Source organism: Alexandromys fortis, unplaced genomic scaffold, assembly GCF_014885135.2.
Source record: "Alexandromys fortis isolate MF-2015 unplaced genomic scaffold, M_Fortis_MF-2015_v1.1 scaffold_23, whole genome shotgun sequence".
NCBI lineage: Eukaryota > Metazoa > Chordata > Mammalia > Rodentia > Cricetidae > Alexandromys > Alexandromys fortis.
The window spans coordinates 12,525,177-12,549,882 of record NW_026067907.1 but is presented as its reverse complement, the minus strand read 5'-3'; the positions used below and the strand labels follow the sequence as shown (position 1 = coordinate 12,549,882).

The 24,706-nt window shown below is 43.8% G+C and overlaps 2 protein-coding genes across 21 annotated transcripts in view; both read right to left on the bottom strand.

Annotated features, from left to right (window-relative positions):
* The window catches only part of Kif25 (kinesin family member 25), a 32,715-nt gene extending 27,087 nt beyond the window's left edge, over positions 1 to 5,628 (bottom strand). For all 4 annotated transcript variants that reach the window (XM_050136015.1, XM_050136016.1, XM_050136017.1 and 1 more), the window contains exons 1-4: positions 5,507 to 5,628; positions 2,365 to 3,769; positions 1,747 to 1,885; positions 61 to 164 (exon numbers count right to left, since the gene is read on the bottom strand). In XM_050136015.1, coding sequence (XP_049991972.1) covers positions 61 to 164; positions 1,747 to 1,885; positions 2,365 to 2,718 — 597 coding nt within the window. In that variant the 5' untranslated portion in view covers positions 2,719 to 3,769; positions 5,507 to 5,628. The remainder of the gene's footprint in view (positions 1 to 60; positions 165 to 1,746; positions 1,886 to 2,364; positions 3,770 to 5,506) is intronic.
* Positions 5,629 to 10,679: 5,051 nt separating this feature from the next.
* The window catches only part of Afdn (afadin, adherens junction formation factor), a 126,163-nt gene continuing 112,136 nt past the window's right edge, over positions 10,680 to 24,706 (bottom strand). For 8 of the 17 annotated variants that reach the window (XM_050135994.1, XM_050135996.1, XM_050136002.1 and 5 more), the window contains 4 exons: positions 20,573 to 20,707; positions 17,331 to 17,835; positions 13,790 to 13,877; positions 10,680 to 12,598 (listed from right to left, as the gene is read on the bottom strand). In XM_050135994.1, the coding sequence (XP_049991951.1) occupies positions 12,445 to 12,598; positions 13,790 to 13,877; positions 17,331 to 17,835; positions 20,573 to 20,707 (882 nt within the window). In that variant the 3' untranslated portion in view covers positions 10,680 to 12,444. The remainder of the gene's footprint in view (positions 12,599 to 13,789; positions 13,878 to 17,330; positions 17,836 to 20,572; positions 20,708 to 24,706) is intronic. The other 9 variants (XM_050136004.1, XM_050136005.1, XM_050136006.1 and 6 more) reach the window with 4 other exon arrangements.

Here is a 24,706-nt window from a genome sequence, read left to right as displayed (position 1 = left end):
GCTCATCCTTGGGCATATTCTGAGTTGCTGAACCACTGTGCTGACAATGCAGGCACTCACCACCAGGCTGTTATGGAGGGTCCTCCTCCTCTGCTGCTCCAAGTGGTAGCGTGACTCCAGTTTCTGCAAGCACTGCTGTAGGTGTGTAGCCTCTGACTGAGAAGCTGCAGGGACAGGTTACCCCCAGGTTACAGTTTGGTTCTCAGGAGGAGACTCTGTGGTCTCCTAGCCAAGAAAAGTTTAAATCATAAGGAGGTTGGTGGGGGGGGGGGGCTGTGGGCCACAGTGGGTTCTCCAGCTGAGGTTCTGGGTGCTCAATGCTCATGGTAACTAGTGATTCTCAAGGAGTCCTGGTCTAATGCCACCCACTGGGGGCTGACATGTCCCCAGCTTGAGCTTGCTCAAGTTATAAAGGCTTCCATGAGGTCGCCCCCTCTGTGTGGGACAAGGACATGTGGCAGAAGTTGGGCTGACTTCTGGCTCTTACTACACATCTTGGGACCCAACTTTTACAGGAAGACCCACATTGCTTCACACAGACTCCCGGTGCCTGTGTCCGACACAGCAGAGGTGAGAAGCCCTACCCTGAGCAATCTACACAGACGCTCTTCAGCTTGGCCCACAGCTGGCCTCTCATCTTCCTCAGCCTACAACATGAACTGCTGCGGCCCGCTTTCCTGTCAGTTATGGGGTAGGGCTGCTTGAGCAAGGGATGTTGGTGAAGGGGACATGCTGTCTTAGTTGACTAGGACCTTCTGAGACTCCCCCACCCCTGGCAACATGAGGAACAACACGCAGCCCGGGATGCCCTCCGTCTGCATCTCCCAGGCACAACATGCACAGCGCTCCTGTGGGTAGTGATCGATGGCCATAAAACCATCGCACATGCACATCAGCATTTCCTTTAGTTTGTCATGATTCGCTCCTGCTCCTCCTGGGAAGGATGATTGACTCTTCCCATGACCATACACGTGTACTATATACACACTACACATACTACCCATGTACACAGACCAGACACTCTACCTGTATTCATCATGCACAGCACACGCACCATATATGAACATATGTACACATATCACATCATACATACAACCATACATATGAATACACTATAGACCACACATATACATGTAACATATACACATATACCACACACATGTGCACATGTATACAAGCATACCGTTCACATATATGTGTGCACACATACATATGCACACCTACAAGGCCTCGGGAGGCTTCTGAAATGAAATGCACTGGACTATGGAGACTGGAAACTACCGTGAGATTCCAGGACAATCGCTCTCTAAGCTAAGATGCTAGCCTAACCACAAAGCACGTTTTGCTGCACCTCTTGAAATAGCAGCATGATGGTCAGCTTCCCTTAGGACTTGCCACAGGTGTGGACTGCATGGCACTAGGGAATAAACGTGCTCTTGTACACACAGTGCTGCTGAAGGGAGACAAGCGGGACTTCTGGATGTGACAACTGAGCTGGCAGAAGAGAACTCTTCACTTCCTAGTCTGGAGGAAATCTGACGCAGGAAGCTCATGGCCCTGAACATCACAGCTGAGAACATGCTATGTGGGTGTCGGGGGGGGGGGAGCTACAGGGCAGGTAGGCGACCGTCAATCACGGGAGGGGGCGTCTCATCGTGGTGTGTGTGGCACAGTATTTGTTATTGCCATCATTTAGCATATGCTGGGAGTTAAAAGAGATGGGCTGGGGTCCCAGAGGTCTCTCACCTCGAAGAGCCTCGCTGCTCAGCTCTGCCCTCTGCACAACAGCCGCTACGTCAGACAGGCAGCTCTGGTACTCCTCCTGACAGCTTTGTAAGAGCACCAGGAAAGAATTCCGAAACTCCTTGACATCTTGTTGAAGCTTCTGTGTAATCAATCAAAGCACAGTTAGCACAACTGATCATGCTATTATCAGCCACTACAGTCTAACTACAACCGATCATAAAAGCCCATGGGATACAGAAGCGGCCTACAGCCAGCAATCCTGAAGTGACCTGCTATGAAGCAGGGACATATAAGGCAGTGGTTCTTCGACAAATATGCAAGGTGAGTGTTCACCACAATTCCCTTCAGAAGTTCTTTTATGGTTTTTTGTTTGTTTGTTTTGTTTTGAGACAAACAGAGGGTTTCTCTGTGTAACAGCCCAGGTTGTCCTAGAACTCTTTGTAGACCAGGCAGGTCTTGAACTACAAAGATCTGCCTACCTCTGCCTCCCAAGTACTGGTATTAAAGGTGTGCGCCACCACTGCCCAGCTCCCTCCAACAATTCTAACTCAATATAGCGCTTTGAGAGCAGCTCATGATTTCATATATTCCATATTAAGGTTCTTAGGAAATACAAACCCAAGTTATATGACCAGTGTCTGTAATACAGCTCATGGTGCCATCATGGACATCTGACCCATTTAACAACCTCATCATTTTGGTGGAGCACTGGGGCTGTGTGAAACAAGAACAAAGCTCTGATGGGCTGTCCAAACCAACTTCTGGAGGTCTCATTACCATGAACTCAGGCCAGTAGGAAGCAATCGCAGTATCTGTGTGCGTGATAGAGTTCCAGGAACAGCCTGCATCCGAGCTTTCAGGGAACTTGGGGAACAATGCAGCTAATATCCTGTGCGTCATGTCACACATGCCCTGTCCAACCCCAGCTGTGACCCCAAGGTCTTCAGCGTGACGATTAGACGATGAACACATGGAAGGACGTGGTATGGCTTAGCAGTCACTCTCAATGACACATGATAGCATGCTACGTGAGCTTAACCATATGCTTTTTCTCTTTAGTTAGGAATAATGGAGTTTGCTTCACGATCAGAAGGAAAAATGGCAAAGCTAAGCTGTATCAAGGCGCTTTATCACATAAAGCAGACAGCTGTGAGCTTATTCAAAGATAGGCTGGCTTTACTAAGGTGGGGGAGAATCTGCGAGTGCTATCTGAATCCCTTCTGAACACACACCGCTTAAACCTTCACATCTGACCATGGCAGGTTAATCCTGTTTGCAGATGGATTTTTTTTTTCCTGTTTCCCATCCTGGTCACATTGTTTTTAACATAAGGTAGAACAATGTTTTTAATCAATGGTATAAAAATATCTACCACAATCTCACATTGAGACTTGCCAAATATTCTAAGTGAGATAGCTGCTTTCCTGGCTTTTCCCTCAGAAGCCACTGACAGTCTAAGGGCAGCTCATACACAGTGCTGGGGCATGGGATACTTACGTTATTACAAACACTTTCTAGCACTAAACTTTAAAATAACCACTGTGGGGGCTGGAGAGATAGCTCAGCAGTTAAAGAGCACTCGGGGTTCAGGTTCCCAGCACTCACATAACTGTAACCACAATCTCAGGAGACTGGATGCCCTCTTTTCCCCAAGGGCAACGGCACACATATGGTCATACACAGACTTGCAGGTAAAAGACCCACACATAAAAATAACAACTGTGACTTGTGAGGCTAAGTCTCCACTGCTGCCATCTCAAGTCATTTGTCTACTGGCCAAAAGCTACTCATATCTCATCTCCGCTCAGATGCTAATCATGCTGTAGGCTTTCTTTACTGGGCAGGGGAGCTGAACCCGCCAGCATTCCGTGCACGCATGGCGATTTTGGCAGTGCTGAGGTCACTTCTGCCCTCGTCAGGCAGCGGGCTGGAGGAAGGCGGCATGGGTACTTCCCTGTTGACACTGCCTTGTTCTGAGCAGAGCATGGTGCCAGGCCTCACACCTGCTCCTGTTCATCCTTTCCTGGTACAGAGAGGAAGAAAATACAATGTAAGGTTTTAAAACCTTGAAAACACAGCAGGTACCTTCCCTCAAGAAAAGGAAACTGATAGTCCGTGATACACACTACACAGGAAGAGAGAAGCCAATGGAGCTTAAACTAGAGTGGGGAGAGTCAGGAAAGGAATCCCAGGAGCATGGACAGTTAGTTCAGGGTTAGGGGTGGTGGGGCTAGGCCAGGAGGCACTGGCCAGGTAGAAGGGACAGACAAAGCCCAAGCCAAGGCTGTGAGTGACAGACCTCAGGAGAGAAGTGAAGGAAAAGGAGTGCCAACCTGCAGAGAGGCCAAAGGCTTGGGGATTCACTTGAGGGCAGTGCCAAAACCAGGAAAGGCTTTCAATAGGAAGGCTTTTCAACAGACACACATTTTTAAAAAGATCTTTCTGGACTTCTGTGGAGCACTTCGGGAGGTAACAGAAAGTACTCCCTGTGGCATGCTAGAAGGAGCATCTAAGACTTAAGGAGGACAGAGAAAATATCCAGGCTCCAGGACAAGACAGGGCTGGCCAGACTTCTACACTGGCTTCTGCAGGTGTCAGTGAAAGGGCCCCAAACAAAGAAGGTGATGACTGTGGGTTCTGCCTCATTCTGTTGCTTTCCTGTGTGTTTCCATTGTCTTTATAAGCAGTGGATGTGGCAGGCCCAGCCTCTCACAGACACCAGCCACACATCTCAGTGAGCCGCACTTGTGCTCCCCCCAGCCAAGAGCTCACAGTCTTGTGCAATAGCAGAGCAGTGCTCAGTTTTCAGGCAGATAAGCCCTCTCACTCTTTAGAGCAGAGAAGAAAGCAGGGCCCAAGCCTCGGATGTGCTCCTGTGATGGAGACAGTGTCTGAACTCCTATGGAAGGGCCCTGTCCAACACAAACTTCTAGTTTCTGCTCAGTCCCTGATTGACCCCGAGAGCATATAAGTTCCCTCAGATAGGATGGAAGCGAGCAGAAGGTGCTCCTGGGGATGCCCAGCAATCTGTTGTAGACAGAATGAAGGGCTGTGGCTGGGTAAGGCTGTCTGCTGGATTGGTATGGAACTGTTCAGAAGTAAAAAGGCTATGAAGGAAACTGAAAAGGGGGCCTTAGGAACAAGCTTCCACAGCTTCATTAGGGGCTACAGTGCCCGTCCAAGACTCACGCTGACAACGTCCACTGCGGTGATATAAAGGCGGGGTGGAATCATGAAGACTCTACCCTCATAAATGGACAAGGCTAGACAGCGATTTGCTCATCCACTCTACCACATGAGGACATCCAGGCAGTGCCAGTTAGAGGATTGAGCTGGCCATAGACATCAAACCCGCAGTGCCTTAATTTTGGACTCCAAAACTGAAAGTCACAAATGTTCCTTGTAAATGATAGGGAGTCTCAGGTATTCTGTTACAGCAACATAAAGTCTGTAGCAGTTGTGTATCTGCAGACTTAGTAAACACTGAATTATACAACTTAATGTGGAGGACTTCATGATGCATAAATTATACAACGCATCTACTAAGAAACAGCTGCTGGGTGTATCATTAATGGATTATTCCTTATTCATTCCCGTTCCAGCATAGGATGACATGCTAAGTGTCACCTGAAGAGTTCATTCTACCTCACCGAATGGGACAAAAGATCAAATGAAAGTCGCATGTACAGGAGCCGACTCCAAACACTACTCATGCTGGGTATGTTGGTCTATCAGTGTACAAGACACATTAAAATGTTACCTCTGCCAATTTCAGGTGCAGAATAGCATTTTCTGTTTCCAGTTCAGCTATTCTTTCTTCTTTGACCTACAACCAAGGATCCAAACAGAAAACCCAGTCACACAGAAATACTGTGAATGCACAGAGAGCACAAGAAAGAGCGGGAACAGTCCCAGCAAAGAACTGCCGGGAAGGCCGGCCATCAGGTCGCTCAGCAGCCCACCTCAGGAAGGCCTGGCCTGCTCTCCCACCCACACCCCTGGGTGTGGGCTCACCCTACCAAGGGCAGTCCTGACACCATCAGCAGCAGCCCCGGGGACTTACTAGGTATGCAAACTCCACACTCTATCCTTTGGTCAGAAAGGTACCAGAGAGCAGTGCTGGGGAGTGGAGAGTTTACAGAGGAAGCCATAAAATCAGAAGCCTTCACAAAACGAAAACAGCCAGGCAGTGGTGGCTCACACCTTTAATCCCAGCACTCAAGAGGCAGAGGCAGGCCGATCTCTGTGAGTTTAAGGCTGGCCTGGTCTACAGTGTGAGCTCCAGGGCAGTCAGGGCTATGCAGAAAAACCCTCAACCAAAAGAAAAAAAATATGTATATGTATTTATATTATATATAGAATTTAATTATATATAAAATATATATGTATATTCATACACAGAATTTCTTGTGGGTTTTGTAAATAATAGTTTGATTCCTTGTAGCATTTTCATATGTCCTTGTGTTTTTTTTTTGTTTGTTNCCCTGAAAAAGCCCAACCCTCAACATTGAATGTGAGAGAGAGAGAGAGAGAGAGAGAGAGAGAGAGAGAGAGAGAGAGGTGGGTAGTGGTAGTCTTGGAAGGTCAAGGAGAAGGTGAACAGAGGTTGAACTCAGGAAGGAAGGTAGAGCACAGACCACTGTAAAGTGCATGTTTAACTCCCACATATGACTGGTCCAGGTGCGGTCGTCTTACTGGGGGCTGTGTCCAAATTGTGGATGTATCATTCCTGCAAACTCAATCCACCCTACTGAACACAGTCTCTGGAATTAAAGATTGGTACCCTGCTGGTGCTCCAGCCTTCACAGAGAATAAATTAAGTCCCTCTTCCTAGGGATCCCATCATTCCTGCAGGAGATTCGGTCCTTCCTTTCATAGGTCTAGTCATTTTTGCTAGATTCAGTCTCTCTTGCAGGGACTTCAGTTTCCAAATGGAGATGCTGTCCCTCCTGTTAGAGAATTGCTCTCTGAATCGGCTCACAAAGAATCTATTATCATTAAAGGTAAAATATTTTATGTAACTGTGACTATATAAATCCAAACCTAGGATTTACATTGCATTAACTGTTAAATTTCTTTAATATGAAAAATCTCTGGAATGTTGATGAAATTTACTTAATTTATAGATTTCAAACTGTAATCGCAGCTGCAGTTATAAGTCTGGTATGTGTTTCGTTAAATTTATTTCAAAATATTTTGATTTTTTTAATATTTTGATTTTTTTGGATGGTATTGCACATGGAATGTTTTCCTAATTTTACTTGTGTTCATTGCTAGATCATAGAAATGCCATTTGTTTCTGCAGATGGATGCTATGTTCTTTGATTTTGTATAACTCACTTTTTAATGTAAAAGGTTTTTAGCACATTCCTTAGCACCATACCTATATGGCTCCATCTGCAAGAAGGCTGCTTTATTCTTCCTCCTGATAAAATGCCTTTTCCTAGTTTTTGTCCCTAAATGATCGAGCTATTCTACCAGGAAAATGCTGTGCAGCAGTGCCAGTCAGGTGTGTTCACCATGAACCTGGGACACAAGCATTCCCAAGTGTGGGCCAATCAGAACGGGGCTAAGTGAAGTCTGTGAGGACAATCCTTTCAGGTTTGCTCTGACCCTAGGTCTCTCCAGTGTCTCTGTTAGACCACAGTGTAACCTGTGGCTTATTATGGACTGTAACTCCCACCCCCACTCCCTAATTCATATGGTGAAGTATAAGTCTCAGTAGGTATCTTAGCAGGAGACATTGGAAGACAGTGCCTACAAGGTAATTGATTCAAAGCCTTGAGGGTAGGTTCTTTTGTAATTTCATCAGTGTCTTTCTGATCGGACTCCAGGACACCATGGGGAAGCAGCCACCTGCAAACAAAGATTTCTGGCCGCACACAGAAACTTCTGCAGTTGGAGAGGCAGTCTTCCATGAGTGAAATGCATTCTTGTGTGCGTGTGAGCCTGCAACCCACGTCTCCCATGAGAGCTCCCATCTACCCTTACTCATGGATCATATACCACCAGAAAGGCTCGAGCCTCCTCTGAGCTTTTAGCCTTAGCTCACCGTGCATCCAGTACACAACTGCCGTGGGGTAAAAACTACCCCAGGCCTCTTGGCCTGCATGGGAGCCCACACACTCAGCTTACCCCAGTGTTGGATTGGTGAGAAGTACTTTTCCTCCTGGGTCATGAGTTGAGTGCTGAGGCACAGGGCCCCAGGATGAAGCTTCTGTATAGCTGAGCTGGGGCTTGAGTGGAAGAAGAAAAATGTGCTACCCTCAAAAAATTTAGCCCTTTTTGCTGGAACAAATGCTTCCTCCTTCAATGTGCACTTTTTGGGAAATTTGCAAAGATCTGAAATGCTGCCCGTAGCCCTCCTTCACTAGTGTTCCTTGAGCTCCTCATCTTTGACCCTGGAAGCCTTGTCCTTCAAGGTGCAGCTTATGCGGTCAGCTGTGTCTCTCTGGCCAGGAACCACTACCTGCTACAAAATGTCACTTTGTTTGCTTGGTTTTTTTTTTTTTTTTTTTTTTTTTTTTTTTTTTTTTTTTTTTTTTTTTTTTTTTTTTTTTTTGAGACAGAGTTTCTCTGTGTAGCCCTGGCTGTCCTGGAATTCGCTCTATAGACCAGACTGGCCTCAAACTCGGAAATCTGCTTGTCTCTGCCTCCCAAGGGCTGGTATTAAAGGTTTGTACCACTACCACCCAGGAAACTGACATTTTAAAAAAGCAGATCAGACCATGTCCTCCCTCCGGTGAGATCACTTCTGTAGTGCCTCCAGGACTGGTAGAACAGAGCCTTAAGGTGTCTGTCACAAGCCTGTGTGACCTAAGCTCCTCTTCCCTCAGCCCCTATGTTGCTTCTAGTATACCACCAAGGCCTGGCTGGTCACATTATCACTCTCCACGGAGACCTCTCTCTTCTAAGCCCTCAGGGCCGATCCCTACAGACCACCCGTGTGGTGTTGATTATAGATCTTATAAGGTTCGGGATCTCTGCTCAGCATGGTACTGATATTTGTTTACTTTACCAATCTATTTGTTCTGCTGTGTGCTCTAAGAGGGCAACAGTTAGGATTATATAATTTCTGCTGGGTAACTACTGTAGTCCCCAAACTTGCTCAGTTAGTTCATAGATGGTCAGCAGAGCTGAAGAAGGTGCCAGGTTAGGAGACACCGAGGTGGACTTAAGGGTCCGCTGAGCGGTCAGGGAAGCCTCACATGGGAACTGAAGGAAGGACCTTAAGGGCAGTCGGGAGAAACAGGTCAATCATCCTTAGATTCTGGATGCTGAAAACACAAGGCAGATAAGAGTTGGTCTCCTTCCTGAGAGGGCTTAAGGTGAGATTCACAACTCTGAATGATTCCCAAGGCAACCCCGGTTCTCCAAGGTCCCCTACAGCCCTGGGACTGGGAGGCGTGGTTTCAAAGTTGGGGCTCCACTCAGACTCACCCACATTTGATGTTGAAGCTGTCGCAACTTCTGTTTTGAGAAGTCCAATGGCATAAATTTCCCTGGCATTTCCCGGCCTCTTTGCAGTAGGCAGCGAGTGAAGAGCGCGGTTAAGTCATGGGATAGCTTTCCCTAATGGCTTCTGCGCATGCGCCGTGCCTACCCACAGAAGTTTCTCTTGGGTACCGCTTACCGGCTCATAGAACATTGGGCGTTGCTCCTCCCTTGAAAGTAGAGCGGGATCCCAACAATGCTTGTAGAATATAAATCACCTTACCATGGCCTGAAAACCTATTTCACCTACATCTCTTCCCAGTCCTCTCTGGTCCTGCCTCTCTCCCTGATGCATCCTGTACCATCTCAAGAGAGCAGACCATCCCTACAAGGTCAACCCCACAGACCTGTTCATTTCTCATACGGTTAACAGCTAATTACACACAAGTGGTCTGCTTCTGCCTTCTCACCCCTGAGCACCCTGTGCTCGCAGCCTGCCTAGGAATGCAGGGTGAATAGGGTCAGCACCGCTGGTTTACTGCTTAACAAGTATAGGGGAATCTCAGGACTGGCGATGATGCTCCCACATCGGTGAGTAAACGGGTTGAAGTACTGTAGGAATAAAATCCCCTGTCTCTAGGGGTGCAAAAATTCTGCCAAGTCAAGCAACTTACATTTTGTTTAATCTTATCATAAATGCATAAATACACCTGAAATCACCTTATTACTTGGGAGAGCAAAGAGAAAAATTTCTACTTTAGGAGATGTTCTTATGAAGTGTTAGAAACAACAGACAACACTGTAGGCCAAAACCACAACTTCCCTAAGAGGGAGGGGCACATAGGAGGAGAGGTGCTGAGTCAGCACTGATTCAGTTTCTAAGCGTCTCTACAGAATCTAAAAGCACAGTAAATTAAAACGTAGTATACACAAACATTATAATTCCAATATATAAATTCTGGTTTTGCCAAAAAGATTCCCCACAAGTCCCTTCAATCCTCAAACATGCCTTCCTTCCTTAAAGTTTTTTTTTTTTTATTTTCATTTTCGCTGCTCATTGCTGGCTGTAATACTTTACCATATACCAGGACTCAAAGTTATTCCCCTTTCATCTGAGATTTATGTCCTTGGCTAGTAACTCCCCATTCCCTCACCCCATTTCATTGAGGCCCTGCGCTGTAATGGTAGCCGCAGCATTTGCTTTCGGTCTGCTAGAATTAGCAAGTATTCCTTGTACCATGACAGTAAAACATACCATCATTCCGGTCATCTCGAGTGGGTTCTTAGGCCTGCAACATGCATGACCAGGATAACTTTTATGCAACATGCTTAATCACTGAGAATGTTCAGGAGTCCAGTGGCCAAGATGGGACAGTGAAACTTGAGACATGGTCCCAAGCACAAGCACTGTCATGAAGAATAGGCCACCCTTTTAGCTCGTTGTGTAATCAATCAAATAGCACTTCTGTACACAGAAAAACAACGGAGGGACGCAGGAGTGACACTCAGCACTGTTTAATGAAGTAGTGGCAGATGGAAACGGGAGAGAGGAAGGCTGGCATTACAAATATAAACTTTGTCAGCACTTGGAAAACAATAGCAAATACACTTAAATAGATACAAAGTTTATTAAAAATAGGCTGCAACTGAAATACAGTAGAAATGGAAAACAACAGCAGTTTGGGTGCTTCCCCACAGTAACACACGCTATGTAACGTGTTACAACACATATTCACATTAGATCTTACTGTCCAGGGATGGCCAAGTCTATTTCACTATGGGTTCCACAAGCACACATGCAGAGTTTTCAGATGTTTGCAGGCTCTTGTGTGCATCTGTCTTCCCATGTACCAGCAACAGCAGGTATCTGCTCTTCTCTGGGAGGTATGGATATGCCACCCAAAGGCTGCCAGTGCTCCAGACACAAAGAGATTGCACTTCCTAGGCAGGGCAAGTGTGCACATCCTTCATTAACTCTCAGGACCATTCAATTCTCTTACAGAGAAAACAGCAAAGGCACACTTTCAAATAGGAAGCTTGATACACATAAAAAATATTTACATTTTTATTTCAACAATTTATCATACAGTTCTTATTAAAAGTGGTTTTTACGGTTGCAAATGCCTCTGCTCTACTTGAAAGTGTGCCTATTTTCCTAATGTACAGATATGTAAGAGAATAGTAAGGTCCAGAAAGATAATCTGGACCCACATTAGGGCTTTGTTAAATAGGAAGTATGCTTGAAATCATAAAGCTTGCAAAAATAAACTCATGTTTTTCTCCCACAACTCAGCTGGAGGAATGACAACACAAATTCACAAATTAAATTTAAACAACTCTACTAAGCTGTGAAAGAAATGTAGTTATTCTTACAGTATTTAAGTTTAGATGGCACAGTAACCGCTTCCTTCCTTTTCTGACGGCATACCTACACAAATCTTTCTTTAGTTACGTTTGATTGCCACCTGTGAGCTCCCACTCTTCTTAGCTGTCTCCGCTCCTACCTATACAAACGCTGTTTAGCTGGAGAGCTCTAGATCCTTTGGGATATCTGAAACACTAGGTAACTTCCTAACATAACCACCATCTTTAATTTTCACCAATGATCACTCTAATGATGATTTGGTATTTATAAAAATAAAATTCCCTAAGATTAAATCTTTAAAAATCTGAGATTTTTCAAAACTGAATTATTAATTAGCTACTCAATCTCAACATTTAGGATTGAGCAGGGGGTTCGCATTGGTCAAGAATGATGTGTTGTGCACCTTACAGATAAGAAACTCCACTTAGCCACCTAATGCACACTATGGCAGGTGCAGTGGGAAGACACCTGCCCTGGGGCTCTACACTGGGAGTCCTGGCTCCTGAACACAGTAACGGTCTATGCGGCCAAGTGGAGTTTTGAGAAAGAACAGAAGATAATTTGTCGGCCTATGGTCCTTGGAATGATGATGGGAAAGAAGAGGGTAGAGGAAATACCCTGTGGTCTTTACTGCCCTTCATTCTGCCCTCTGAGTCCAAGATTCCCCAAAGAAGCTAACAAAAAAAGATAAGTTCATATGAGTCAATCAGTAAGAACTAGGCAAGAGTTTCTTGGAAAAGTAAAACAAGATTTTAAATTGGAACATCTCTAACTTGAAACCATTTTAGAAACAGAAATTAGAAATCACTTAGAACTGTTCCCTCCTCCTCAGGCTCAACCCCACAAAACCACTGCCAAGGGCAGATCTTGTATGAGCACAAAGTGCTCTCTTTCTCTTCTCACTTGGTGTTCAGCTCATTCTCAAGTTCTGTTAATTTACGAGAAGCTTTTACTTTGTCAGACACATCTTGCCCTTGTGAAAAGAGGCGCTGACGCTCTTTGAATGTCAGGTTTTCAGGGGCTCCAGAACTGCCAGGTGAGTCTGCTTCTTGGCTGGACAAGAAGAAAACACAAAAGATTATGCATCAAAATACAAGTACCTAGTCTTTAAGTAAATTTTCCTAAGGATCATAAAGTTTCAGTGAGACGTGTTCATTGTTGTACGCCGCTGTAATTACGTGTGTTGTGGCTGAGACAAACTACACCTACACTACAGTCCAAGAAGAACTTTAAAAGCCAATATATGCTCCTATAGTTAAATTTAAATAAACAAAGAGGACAGAGACAGTGGCACAGGCCTATAATCAACCTGGGTCAACAGTTAAGTCTTCGAGTAAGTAAACTAGGGATGGCTGAGTTAACCAGAGATCACATGAATACCAGGAATTCATGGCAGCTAGCCTGTAATTATAGCCTCAAAAAGAGACGGGATTTCCAGAGCAAGCGGGTTAGCAAGACTAAACATACTGCTGAGACAACTCTGTCTCATTGAGTAAGGTAAGAATGACTTAAGGATTATTCCTGTCAATCTGAAGCCTCCACACGCACCCACATACATGTAAACATGTGGCACATACACACACAGACATGCCTGTATGCCTGGTGCCACCCATCTACACTAAAAATGGGGGGAAAAACCCAACTCATTGAGTTCAATTTTAGCAAGCTAGCATTTCTTGCCAGCTAAACAGGTTTAATTAATGGAGATCCAGTTTAAAAACACAGCATCTCCATAAACCTTCCATGTCCTTGAGCGGCATTACAGACCAGCCCAGTCTAATCTAAGAGACAGACCAGCATTGTCAGAAGTGCAGAGAACATCTACGATGACCAAATGTTTAGCTCAATTCCAGAAGGAAGCAGACTGTGGCCACAAGTTGACTGACAGGCCTGGCCTTCACGCCTCTAGCATTTCCATTGTGCAGCAGGCAGGTCCAGGATCTACCCCAAACAGAAGCATGCTAGCAACACCAACTTTAAAAAGGTCTGCACATACAAGTGTGGGGACTCACACCTATAATCACAGCACTAGGGAATCTGAGGAACTGGGACTACCACAAGTTTGAGACCTACAGAGAAAGACCCTGTGTGTGGGTGGGTGGGGGGGTATGGACCCTACATTCTCACATGTTGTACAGTAAAAACACCAGGATGCCTGATGAAATCTGACACGATTCAGCAAGGACAAGAATATGAGAATAAACCAGAACAGATTAAACCCAGCTCAGCCCAGCCCTTAAGTACCTTCTCGTGTGCTTCTCTCTTGGGTCCCGGGAAGCATCATGGGCTCCCAGGATTGTTCCTGCAGATCCTGTGTAAGAAGAGTGCGGTCCTTTTGCAGGAAAAAAAAAAAAAGGCCAAGTTAAAGTATTGAATTATCTCTAAAACTTTACCCATCATCGCGTCTGCAGGAAAACAAGCCTCCTTTAATTACTGAGAAAACGAGAAGTCAAAGGCTCTTCCATATGCTCAAAGATTCACCAATTAGAACTCACTACTCTCAGGGGCCCGATAATCCAATCACCACCATAGCCAATAAATGACATTAGGCCTTTTGTTCTTAGATGGAAAAACTGCAACACAGTCTTTAAAAACACAAAGCAAAATAATAAAAGACCTCACGTCAGCAATGGCACACTAACCACAAACACAGAAGACAAGCCACGTGAAACTGAAGTGAGAAGTGAGTATTTTAGACATACTCCCATGCACTGTAGGAGTTTTGTGCTTATTAAATTTTTTGTGAAACTTGTATTTATTTTTATTTTATGTGTGAGTGTTCTACATGTATACCTGAATGCCAGAAAAGGGTATCAGATCCTATTATAGATGGTTATGAGCCACCATGTAGTTGTCGGGGCTGAACTAAGGACCTCTGGAAGAGTAGACAGTACTCTTAACCCCAGCCATCTCTGTAGCCCCACAGTTTTCAGACATAATCACTGAGAACAAAGGCAACCCTACAGTTTAAGAGTTAAACCTACATCTATGATTAAAATTCCTTTGTACAGGATAACTACTAGATTTCTTCAAGATAGCTGTAATTATTAAAAGCAAAATAAAGCCTTTGAAACAAATCAGTTACCAAAACCAAACTAAAATAAAATTCCTAGTATTCCACATTAGTGCTGCTGATAAAAAAAAAAAAAAATTCCAATGAAACAAAATGTGAGGGCAGAGTCAGACTGGTCCTGTGTGCATCACGTCTGTGAGGGCAGAGTCAGACTGGTCCTGTGCGCATCACGTCTGTGAGGGCAGAGTTAGACTGGTCCTGTGTGCATCACGTCTATCCTGGCCAAGAAACCACAGCTGAGCTTGATGCCCAAGTTAGCCAACATTTGCCAAGACTTCAGGCCAAGAGATGAAACAGATAAAGGTTTACCATGTATCAAATTATATAATGTTGTAATAAATAATATCTCAGTACTATTGCAATATCCAACATAACATTACAAAATAAAGTAAGGGGGCTGGAGAGGGAGTTCAGCTGTTTTAAGAGTACTTGCTGCCCTTGCAGAAGACCAGGTTTGGGTTTCTAGCACCCATAAGAAAGCTTACAACCATCTCAATTTCCTTGTGACACAGACACACATGCAGATAAAACACTCATAAAATAAAAGCAGATTCACATCTAAGAAACTAGCTCTTAATAAAATAAAGTACAAAAGGCTCAGAATATTTGGCAAACATAGACAAGATTGGATTAAACAGACCACAAAATTAACACCATGTTTTTACACTAAAATACTCCTCTTTAGAGACAGGAGAATGGAATTTCTTCCATATAAAGAGCCTATGCGTAGAGTATTTTGGATTTATCCAGAGAGAGCAAAGCAGCCTTCAAACTGCAACCTCGAAACACCTGAAGTTTAGGCTTCCCAAGTCACTACAGAGTGTGTCATCTTCAGCAAAGCCTCCTGGCAATCCACAGCCAGCTATGATTGCCCACATGAGTAACCTGCATAGTTGATTTCAATTCAAAACTTTATATTCATTTTGTCTGTTAGTAAGAACACTGTTTTGAACTTCTGCACTTTGCTGAGAGTGACATTGGCTTCTTCCATGAGCAAAAATCAGTTCAAATTTTCCAGAGTGTTTAGAGTTTGCTATAATGTTAAAACTTTGACCTGATTATATGTACAAAATTGCCAATCACAAGTGATTTCCAAAGAGCTCTAGCAAAACATAAATATCATTTAAAGACACAGTGCCATTGAAATTCTTGATCATTTCAATTCCATAAGCTCTGTATCTCACATGACCCCTTGGCAGAGGCCGAGTCCCACCTGCAGAGGCACGCTTCAGCACAGAAAGGGCTAGAGAGAGCCCACGAGGGAGAAGACGAGGCAGAATGTTGCTGCATGTGCTGCAGGTGGCTCCAGAGAGGTGCATGAGGTGTGAAATGAAGTGAGTGGTATAACTGAGGGCCAAAGTTGACAAGTATGTTTCCTAACTATATTGAAACTATGAAATCTGTCCAACGTTCATAAAATTTGATATAAGATCAGTAACATTTTTCTTCAAAATTTACTGCTATTCCATAAATGCCTTGAAAAAACACCAAATTCTAACATTTATAACAGAAATTTTATAAAAGGATTGGACTTTTTGGCTTTCAGAGTGACTTAATGAAACTACTATATACCAAAACAGATTAAAGTCTGATACACATGGGAAAAAGAATTCTGGCGCCGGGTGGTGGTGGGGGTGCATGACTTTAATCCCAGCACTTGGGAGGCAGAGGCAGGCAGATCTCTGAGTTTGAGCCCAGCTTGGTCTATAAGAGTTAGTTCCAGGACAGGCTCCAAAGCGACAGAGAAACCCTGTCTTGAAGAAAACAAAAAAACAAAAGCAAACCAGAATTCTGGCAAGCTCTTTGCAGGAAATAAACTGTACTGAGTCTTAAGAGAGTTTGGCTTCTCTTAGAACTGCTGAATTGCTATTTGTGTAAAAGGCAAGCAGAATTTTAAGGCCACTCAACATTCACTAAAATTACACTGCTGGATGCTTGATGCCAGAATTTCCCTTTCATGTACGGCCAAGGAAGTTTAACACCTCAATGTGAACATAACTGAGCATAAATGCAATGCTTGCTACAATCCTGTCATTTACAGTCCCTCCTCCCACTCAAAAGCCCCAAGCCTACAAAGGCTTGGGTTCTATGCTATGAGGTGCAAAAGAGCAAGATAATGAAGGGAGTGGAACAAGTAAGAGGGACGGAGGAAACAAGACTAAGGTCTGTGGGCAAGGGCTGCCTGTGTTGGGAGTGAAGCTGTACTGTTAACAGTTCAGTGGGTGTCGTAACACCCAACCAAGGCTCCACAAAGGGTGTGAGTCACTGCATAGGCCTCAGGAACTCACAGTAAAGGACGTGAAGTTAAAGTGCAGGTGATACTCTGGCACTCTGCCTTCAGAGACATTGGTATGTTTGAGAAGGCACTTGCATGAAGAAAGGTAAGAATTACTTGAAGACATACAGAAAAAAAGCCAAGACCAACAGTACTTGAAATAATTTGGTAATAGTGGAGGACTGACTGTCGTCAGTGGATTAGAGACAGAATGCCTTAAAGTGTAAGAGAATTGGAATACCAAGAACAAATTAACAGAGCATTAGCACGAACACCACAATCACAGGCAGAGGGAGATCACATGCTTAAAGTGATCAGGTAATACCCAAGGCCAAGACAGGCATGGTCTCAGTGTACCGTACCAAGTGGCAGGGGTACAGAGATCCCAGGCTCAATCATCAAGACAAGAGAGGTGTGATTCGCCATTCCCTCTTTACCTCTACCTTTCCAGTGGCCAGGCCGGTAGAAGCTTGGTTTGCCTGGAGGGGGTGGGGGCGGGCCTGCTTTGTTAGCAGTACTGTTGGCTTTGGCCAAGGGTGGCTGGAATGAGTTGGAGAGAAAGATGCCATCCGAGGCTGGGCGTGGCTGCTGCGGCTTAGGGGCAGCAAGAGGAAGGTGCTCATGAGACTTTCTTGTGCTGGGGTACTTATCCTGACCTGCTGGGCCGCAGTCCTCCTCCTCCTCATCATCATAGGCAACAAACTTGGCAGTGAACAGCGAATCTGGGGAGAGGACCTGTGTTTTGAGGTAGGAGGCGTTTCGCTGAGGTGGGGGAGGAGGGGCGCTGGGTGCTGGGGACAGGGATGGGGGCTCATAGTCCCGTGGAAGTGGAGGTCGGCTCAGCCCAGGATCTTCGGGCTCCAGCAACCTGCGTGCTGCCTCGTCGTGCTGTCTGCGCCTCTCAGCTTCTAGGCGGCTGTAATACCCTTCTTCCTGTCGCCTCTGCAGGCAGGAATAAACAAGAGTGCAAGAGGTCAAGGGTCAGGGGGCATCAGTGGACCTCTGAACCTTCACAGGGAACGACAGGTACACTGATGACCACTATCGTCACTACACTGGCATGTCCACAGGACATCACATTTCAGTGTCAGAACCACTGTGACAGAGGGAGCAGGCCAACTCAGATGTATGAATACACGCAGACTGCCCCACACTAACATAAACTGCTCAGAGGCATGGGATTAGTCAAACCTTAGGACCTTCCTGTCACAGTTAGACTCTGGATCATTTACGTTCTTTATTCTTCTCCTCAAACTTTTCCTCTCCCTTTCGGTTTGGACAGGATAGTAACTTACCTGTTTCTTTTGCATTTCAATAGAAAACCATAAATAGCAAGAAATATCACCCATTTTCCCAAAGCCACAATCTAGTAAGTGTGCTTTCCACAGTTAATGTATATTTCAAATCTTAACAAACTCTCTGAGGAACAGAAAATGAGAGCCAAGCATTAATAGTAATAGTAGATATATTCCGACACATACTGTACATTTTTATCCAGGCAAACTACAGTTGACAGTATTGAAATTCTTTTAACATTTAAAAAGGCAACAACACAGTTTTGTTAAGGATTGGAAAGAGTTTTAGAGCACAAGAAGAAAGTAAATATGGAAAGGGATGAAAGAGCAAACAAAATAATCTGCCTTGACTTAAGCAAATGTTCAATGCTAGGAAACCAAATGCAGCCAGGCTTATATTCACTCAATCATAGAAAACTAACAGTAGGGACTTTGCTGGTATGATGTTTTTTTTCGGTCCTCACTAGGCTGCATCCTTTTCCTGGTCTCTATACAGCTACACACAAGCACACACAGTGAACATACACATCCTAAGAAAGAAAAGAGAAGACTAAGGCCAGTCCCACTCATTACCCTGGTCCCAATTTCCAGCTTTATTTCTTGTTCTACGTTGTGAAATCCTAAAGGAAAGGTATTTTTATCTTCTTGACTATACCAAACCAGTACGCTCTTAAATTGGGTAATTAAGCAACAACGACGTCTGTGGTTTTTAAGTGGTACTGTCGAGAACATTAAATTACATGAAGAACAACCGTTTGGTAACACTGTACGGAGAGGCCAAACCAACCTTTTTCAGTTATACCAAGAACAAATACAATTAAATGACCATGGTGATTTTATCCAGAAAACGGACGCACATGTTCCATAAGAATCACACTGTGGACATTCTGCAGTAAAAATAGTATTTCAGTTTCTTTTTACAGTGGCTACTCAATTATAGAAACAATTACTAAAACACAAGGATGTTTGACATAATTATGAAAACACACATTGGAAAAATTAAATAACCGAGAGTTTCTCCACACAGAAAGCACAGCCTGCTTTCCCCTGAGCACACAGCTCTGATGCAAAGACCAGGCTGCTTCATCAAGGCTCCAGCAAGACCCAGGCTGTTCTAATTACAACGAGGCAGCCCTGAGCTGGGAAAGCACGCCTCCCTGCAGACTGAGAACTCTCGGGAATAAAGAGTGAAGTGAGACCACCACCATAACTTAGAAATTGGCTCCAGTGATGGACACTTCCTGATTTCCTGCAGGGATCACCACTTCAACTGACATTACACAAATGAAAGACTCACATGTTTCAGAACTGCTCTGCGCTCTCCTACTGTAAAAGTAGGGTATCAGTTACTGCTCTAGATGAGGTGTGTGCCCTCACATCATCCACTCTGTATTCATTTAAGTGAACCACACCATGTCTCTCAATCTTACTCTTAGATGGTCTTTTGACCATCTCTTCATTAGAAATTTAGACCTTCCTTAAAATTTATGAATTTTTTTTATTTTTTTGGGGGAAGAGGGCATTCCTATTTACATAGTTCACTGGGACTATCAAGGAAGTAACTGTTAATAAAAACTAAACTTTTCTCCATTCAAAGTAGTGACACTCAGAGCTTCTACCTTCATAGAAGGTAAGTAACCAAGAAAAATAGCTTCTCTCAAACCACACAGAAACATGCAATCCTCAGCGACAGGGCAGAGTCGACTTGGGCTCAAGGTAGCAGCCTTCTTACCTAAGAAAGCCTCAGCCTCAGACACAGAATGATCTGAGAGCTACATCTTAAAGTTCCTGCTTTGAAGAATGTCAAAACTGTTATCATTTTAAAATTCAACTATGAAACTTACTTGAGTTAAAATCCACATAGAGATCAACAGAATATTTGTTGGGTTACACATTGAATTTTCCTCGTGTGTGCTTTACGAGCCATCCACCCTCTTTACGACCAACCAGAATTAAGAAGTTTTATGAATAACCTGTTTAAAGTGGTTAATGAGAACCGACCGTCTTGCTATTCTCCTATTGCCTCCCAGAGTTCACACTAAATTCTCACAATAACTGAACAAGCAACACCTTCATAAAAGCCTCCTGGACCCTGTCTGGAAACCAGAGCACTATCATGTCCCAGACCCCAGCTCTGGGGCATGGTGCTCAAGAGTTGGAGGAAAACCAGCTCAGAAGCAAAGGAGCCTGAAGACAGTCCAGAAGAGAGGTAGGCAGGCCAGATGGGGCTAGAGTTTTTGGTCCAATAGCAAAGGCTGGAAGATCCGTCCCTGTTCTGTCTTATGCATCCTAGATACACACATTTCTAAGCCCCCTTTGCCCTAGCCAACCATTTGTGTTCAGGCTAATCTGGTAAAAACTAGCTGCCTTTAGAGGACCATAACCTTTTCTTCAGCGTCTCTCTTTACTCGCTCCTCCTCCTGATGGCGGCGGTCTTCCTCTTGTCTCACACGATCTTCTGCTTCTCGTTTGCGCATTTCTTCCAACTGCTGCTGGCGCCTGCGCTCCTCATCCTGCAACTAACAACAAACTGACTTTAACTTTCACCCAGTAAAACCCACCAGCACAGACATAAAAAGCACATCCTTAAACAAGCAGACACAGACACACACCCACACAGACATGGAAAGTCAAGTAGAAAACACCAGGCTAAATCACTGTTGGACGATTATAAAGCTCATGTATTAATAGGCTCTTATCATTTCAAAGTAAATTACCTAAAAGCTTTGTTTCCACAGTCCCAATGTTAATTTTCCATTAATCATGACTCAAAGAAACAAGTTATTTCATAACTCATGCATTAATCATGTACAATTTTTTTTGTTATAGTAAATGTAAGCTACCTCCTACAATCACCAATAGGCTCTGCTTTAAGAACTACAGATACTACAACCACCCTGAATGTTAAGAAAAGTCCTTTCTCATGTGACATGGGTAGGTCTTGCAGAGCAGCACAGAGCAGCTGTCCTGAACCCAGGCGAGGATGAGAGCTGTTAAAAGCAGTCTCCTTTACTTGGGCAACTCTGAGAGTCCCTTCCTAGCTGACAAGACCTCAGACTTGCAGTTATGAGTCTGAAACTGGGATTTGGAATAAACTCATCCTGGCTCATTTTTCTGTATACACGCATATGGGGGACCACTGATGACTCCCCAATACAGGATATGAGCAAGTTTAAAAGTTCTCATGCTTGTCTTAATCCACCACTTCTCTGGCTTTTGCTCATTCAAATTCTACCTTTCTGAAATGACAGAAGGCGCACACCTTTCCCACCCAGTGTCAAGCACTAACAGCTATCTTCCAATGCCTGTGACATGCTTCTCCTTGCTGCTTGTGGCTCCTGACCTCCTGACCATATTTCTCTATTCATCAAAAGCTCTAGGGTGGGAGAGAGACTTTTATCTATCGTGATCTACAGCTACATCTGTAGTTTTATCACAGACAGTGGTAACACTGAAATGGCTGTACAGATCTGTGCTACAGCAATACCTACAGCGGCACTATGACATATCACCAAGAGGACCGTTTCAAATTCTCCAAAATTTAAAAGAATCCTAAAACTATTCTGCTGATCTCTAGCTACTTAAGAAATACTTCATATAATTCTTGTGTGATGAGGCTAAATTTCTATAAAATCACCAGTTTTCCTATACACTGTTTATAGAAAAAACATTTAAACTTCTGGATTTAGATTATATGTGTATGCTTAAAAAAAAGCAAACCAAAATAAATAATCCAAAACAAACAGACAAGCAAACAAAAAAACACAGCTGGGCAGTAGTGGCTGATACCTTTAATCCTAGCACTTCGAAGGCAGAGGCAGGTGGATCTCTGTGAGTTTGAGGCCAATCTGGTCTACAGAGTTCCAGGACAGCCAGGGCTATGCAGAGAAATAATGTCTCAAGAAACAAATAAACATAAAAACAAAACAAAAATCCCACAAAAATCTAGTAATCTTATCCTTTTTCAATGAAAAAGGATATCTAGGGCTGGAGAGATGTGTCAGCAATTAAGGCTACTCTTCTAGGGGGTCTGATTCCCAGCAAACCTGCCATCATCTGTAACCCCAGTCCCAGGGGATCTCATGTCATCTTCTGGCCTCCAAGGGTACCAGGCACAGACATGTATGCAGGCAAAATACTCATACACAAAAAATTTTAAAAAGGTAAAACCCCACTGTATCTAGTAAAAAAGAATAAACCAGTCTACACTTTTGGGTTATTCGTGTCCGTAAACAATAAAATACCTCAGAAAAATTGTCTTCTCAAAAAGACAAAAAGCTTTTTCTTTAATATAATGTCCAAACAAAGGCTGGAATTTAGGGAGTGGATTTTATAGCAGGCATAGACACTGTTTATGAAGAACAAAAGAAACTAGGATCAAAGTCTTCCCTGAGGACTACAGTGGGGTGCTAGAGCCAACTGTGCACATCCCAGAAGAGAAGTCATAAACAATGTCCAAATAAAGCATGGATCACTGGGACAAATAAGAAGCAGGACCCCACAAGAGCACCAAAATTAAACAGCACAAGAACTAGCAAATGCTCAGAGAAAGCAATTTAAGGGCAAATGCAAAGCTACACTTCCTGTTCTCCAGAACTAAGCTCTTCCTGTTGTTCAGCCTGGAAAACACTGCTCTCTGGTAGGCCAGCTGGTTCAACTACAGCACTCATTGTTATTACCACAGTTGCAGTACAGAGCTGGCAAGACACATTTTCTCCAAAAAGTATGGTTCTATGTTCTCCTGGCTGGTGAGGTGGTCATCCACAGGTCTTCTCAGTGTATTAAGCTCATAGGTTACTATATATTTTTTTTTATTGTTTTACAGCTAGCTCATTGCTTGTTTTATTCTGTTTAGAATATGCAAGTCAGAGATACGCTTTTATCCCAGACAGACTGCCTTCCGAGTGCCTCCGCACTGAATTTGGCTTTGAATAGTACTAAGTATGCCTTCTCATTTGGCGGTGGTGGTTAATAGGAGCATTCACAGATTGTTTCTATATATCTTCACAACAAATATAAACACAATTAGCTCTTATTTTTTAAAAAGACAAATTAGCGAGTACTTTTATAACTAAGACATTTCATTCTATTGTTTAGTATATTGTGTACGCCTTACTTTGAAACTTTGAAATGTTTTGTTCCTTTAAAATATTTTACCCCACTTCTCCTCTCTGTAAGCATTAGTGTCTCTTACAGGGCACTGAGCTGTCAGGTTCACAGACGTGCAGTAGCAGAGAAAGGGCATCTTTTAACTGCTCTGTAGTCAGTGACAAGTGCCTGCCTGCTACAGTCTAACGAAGCGCGGGCAAGGCATCTTGGATCCAATCAGGGCAGTCTGGGCCAGTAGGAATGCCTGGCAGGTTCTGCACCAGTCTTCATTTCTAAAAAGGTATTTCCAGTCAAACAATAGTGTAAGCTGAAATTTGTGTGTTTATAAATTCACAAAATATACTAACATTATTATCACTGTTAAATTAACAACCACATTCAAGTTATCTTAATATAAAAAGGATGGTGATTTCCTTTACTTGTTGGCATCTGAAATCTGTCAGACTCTTTAAAGGCTTTTTAAAAATCCTTTTCTATACAGATAATATTTTTTTCTAAAATACAATCTCAATTTTAAGATTAAAAATAACTTTGAAGACTTAATACTAAAGATGTGTTTGAACTGTTACTTAACGAACACAGGTAAGCCTTGTAGGCAGTCCTCTGATACTTTAAGGCGTGGCTAGAACCTAGATCTACAAAGGACCACCTATTCTGGCCTAAAGAAAAAGCTCCATGCCCAGTGTCAGAACTGGTTAGAAAACAATGCCCCCTCTCAAAGTGGCCGAGGACATTAAAAAGAGGACTCCCTAGAGCAGCACAGAGTAATTCCTCTCAGCACACACCATACAGCTCACACTGTTTTCTTAAAGAAATGTGAATTCTAAGCTCTATACCAAAAAGACAGAGAGACTCATCAGTCCAGGACACATCTGAATGCTTCCTTTGATAGTTAATATTCTAATTAGGTCTGAAGTACTTAAAACAGCTCTTGACTCAACCCTTTTACACCTGGGCAGCTCAAAGGCTGTGCCTTAGCATTCTATACAAAGGCCAAGCCCCGACAGTGTTCTGACTTATTACAAGGGCCACTGGAAACAACTTTTCACTTTCTTCACCCCACAGAAGCTCATTCCTGTGAGTAGTCATGTTACCCAGGGTACCACATGACCCATTCATATGTGGTGACAAGACAAAGCTCAGACAAGCCATTGAAGGACGAACAGGCCCAGTGAATATCTGGCTGGTAGCCCAGTACGTCACTTAATAAAAAGGAAGTGCTTTTGATGAAGCAGAAAATATACATACTGTGACAGGAAAATGCAGGCCAGAAAGCAAACTCATAGTGGTTCTCTGGGACAGAGGGTTAAGGCTCCCACACTGGGTTTGGACTTTTCCTGGGCCGTAGAAGATTTGTTACGAAGAAATGTAAAATAAACAACAGAGACCTGTGTTATACAGCCATCACC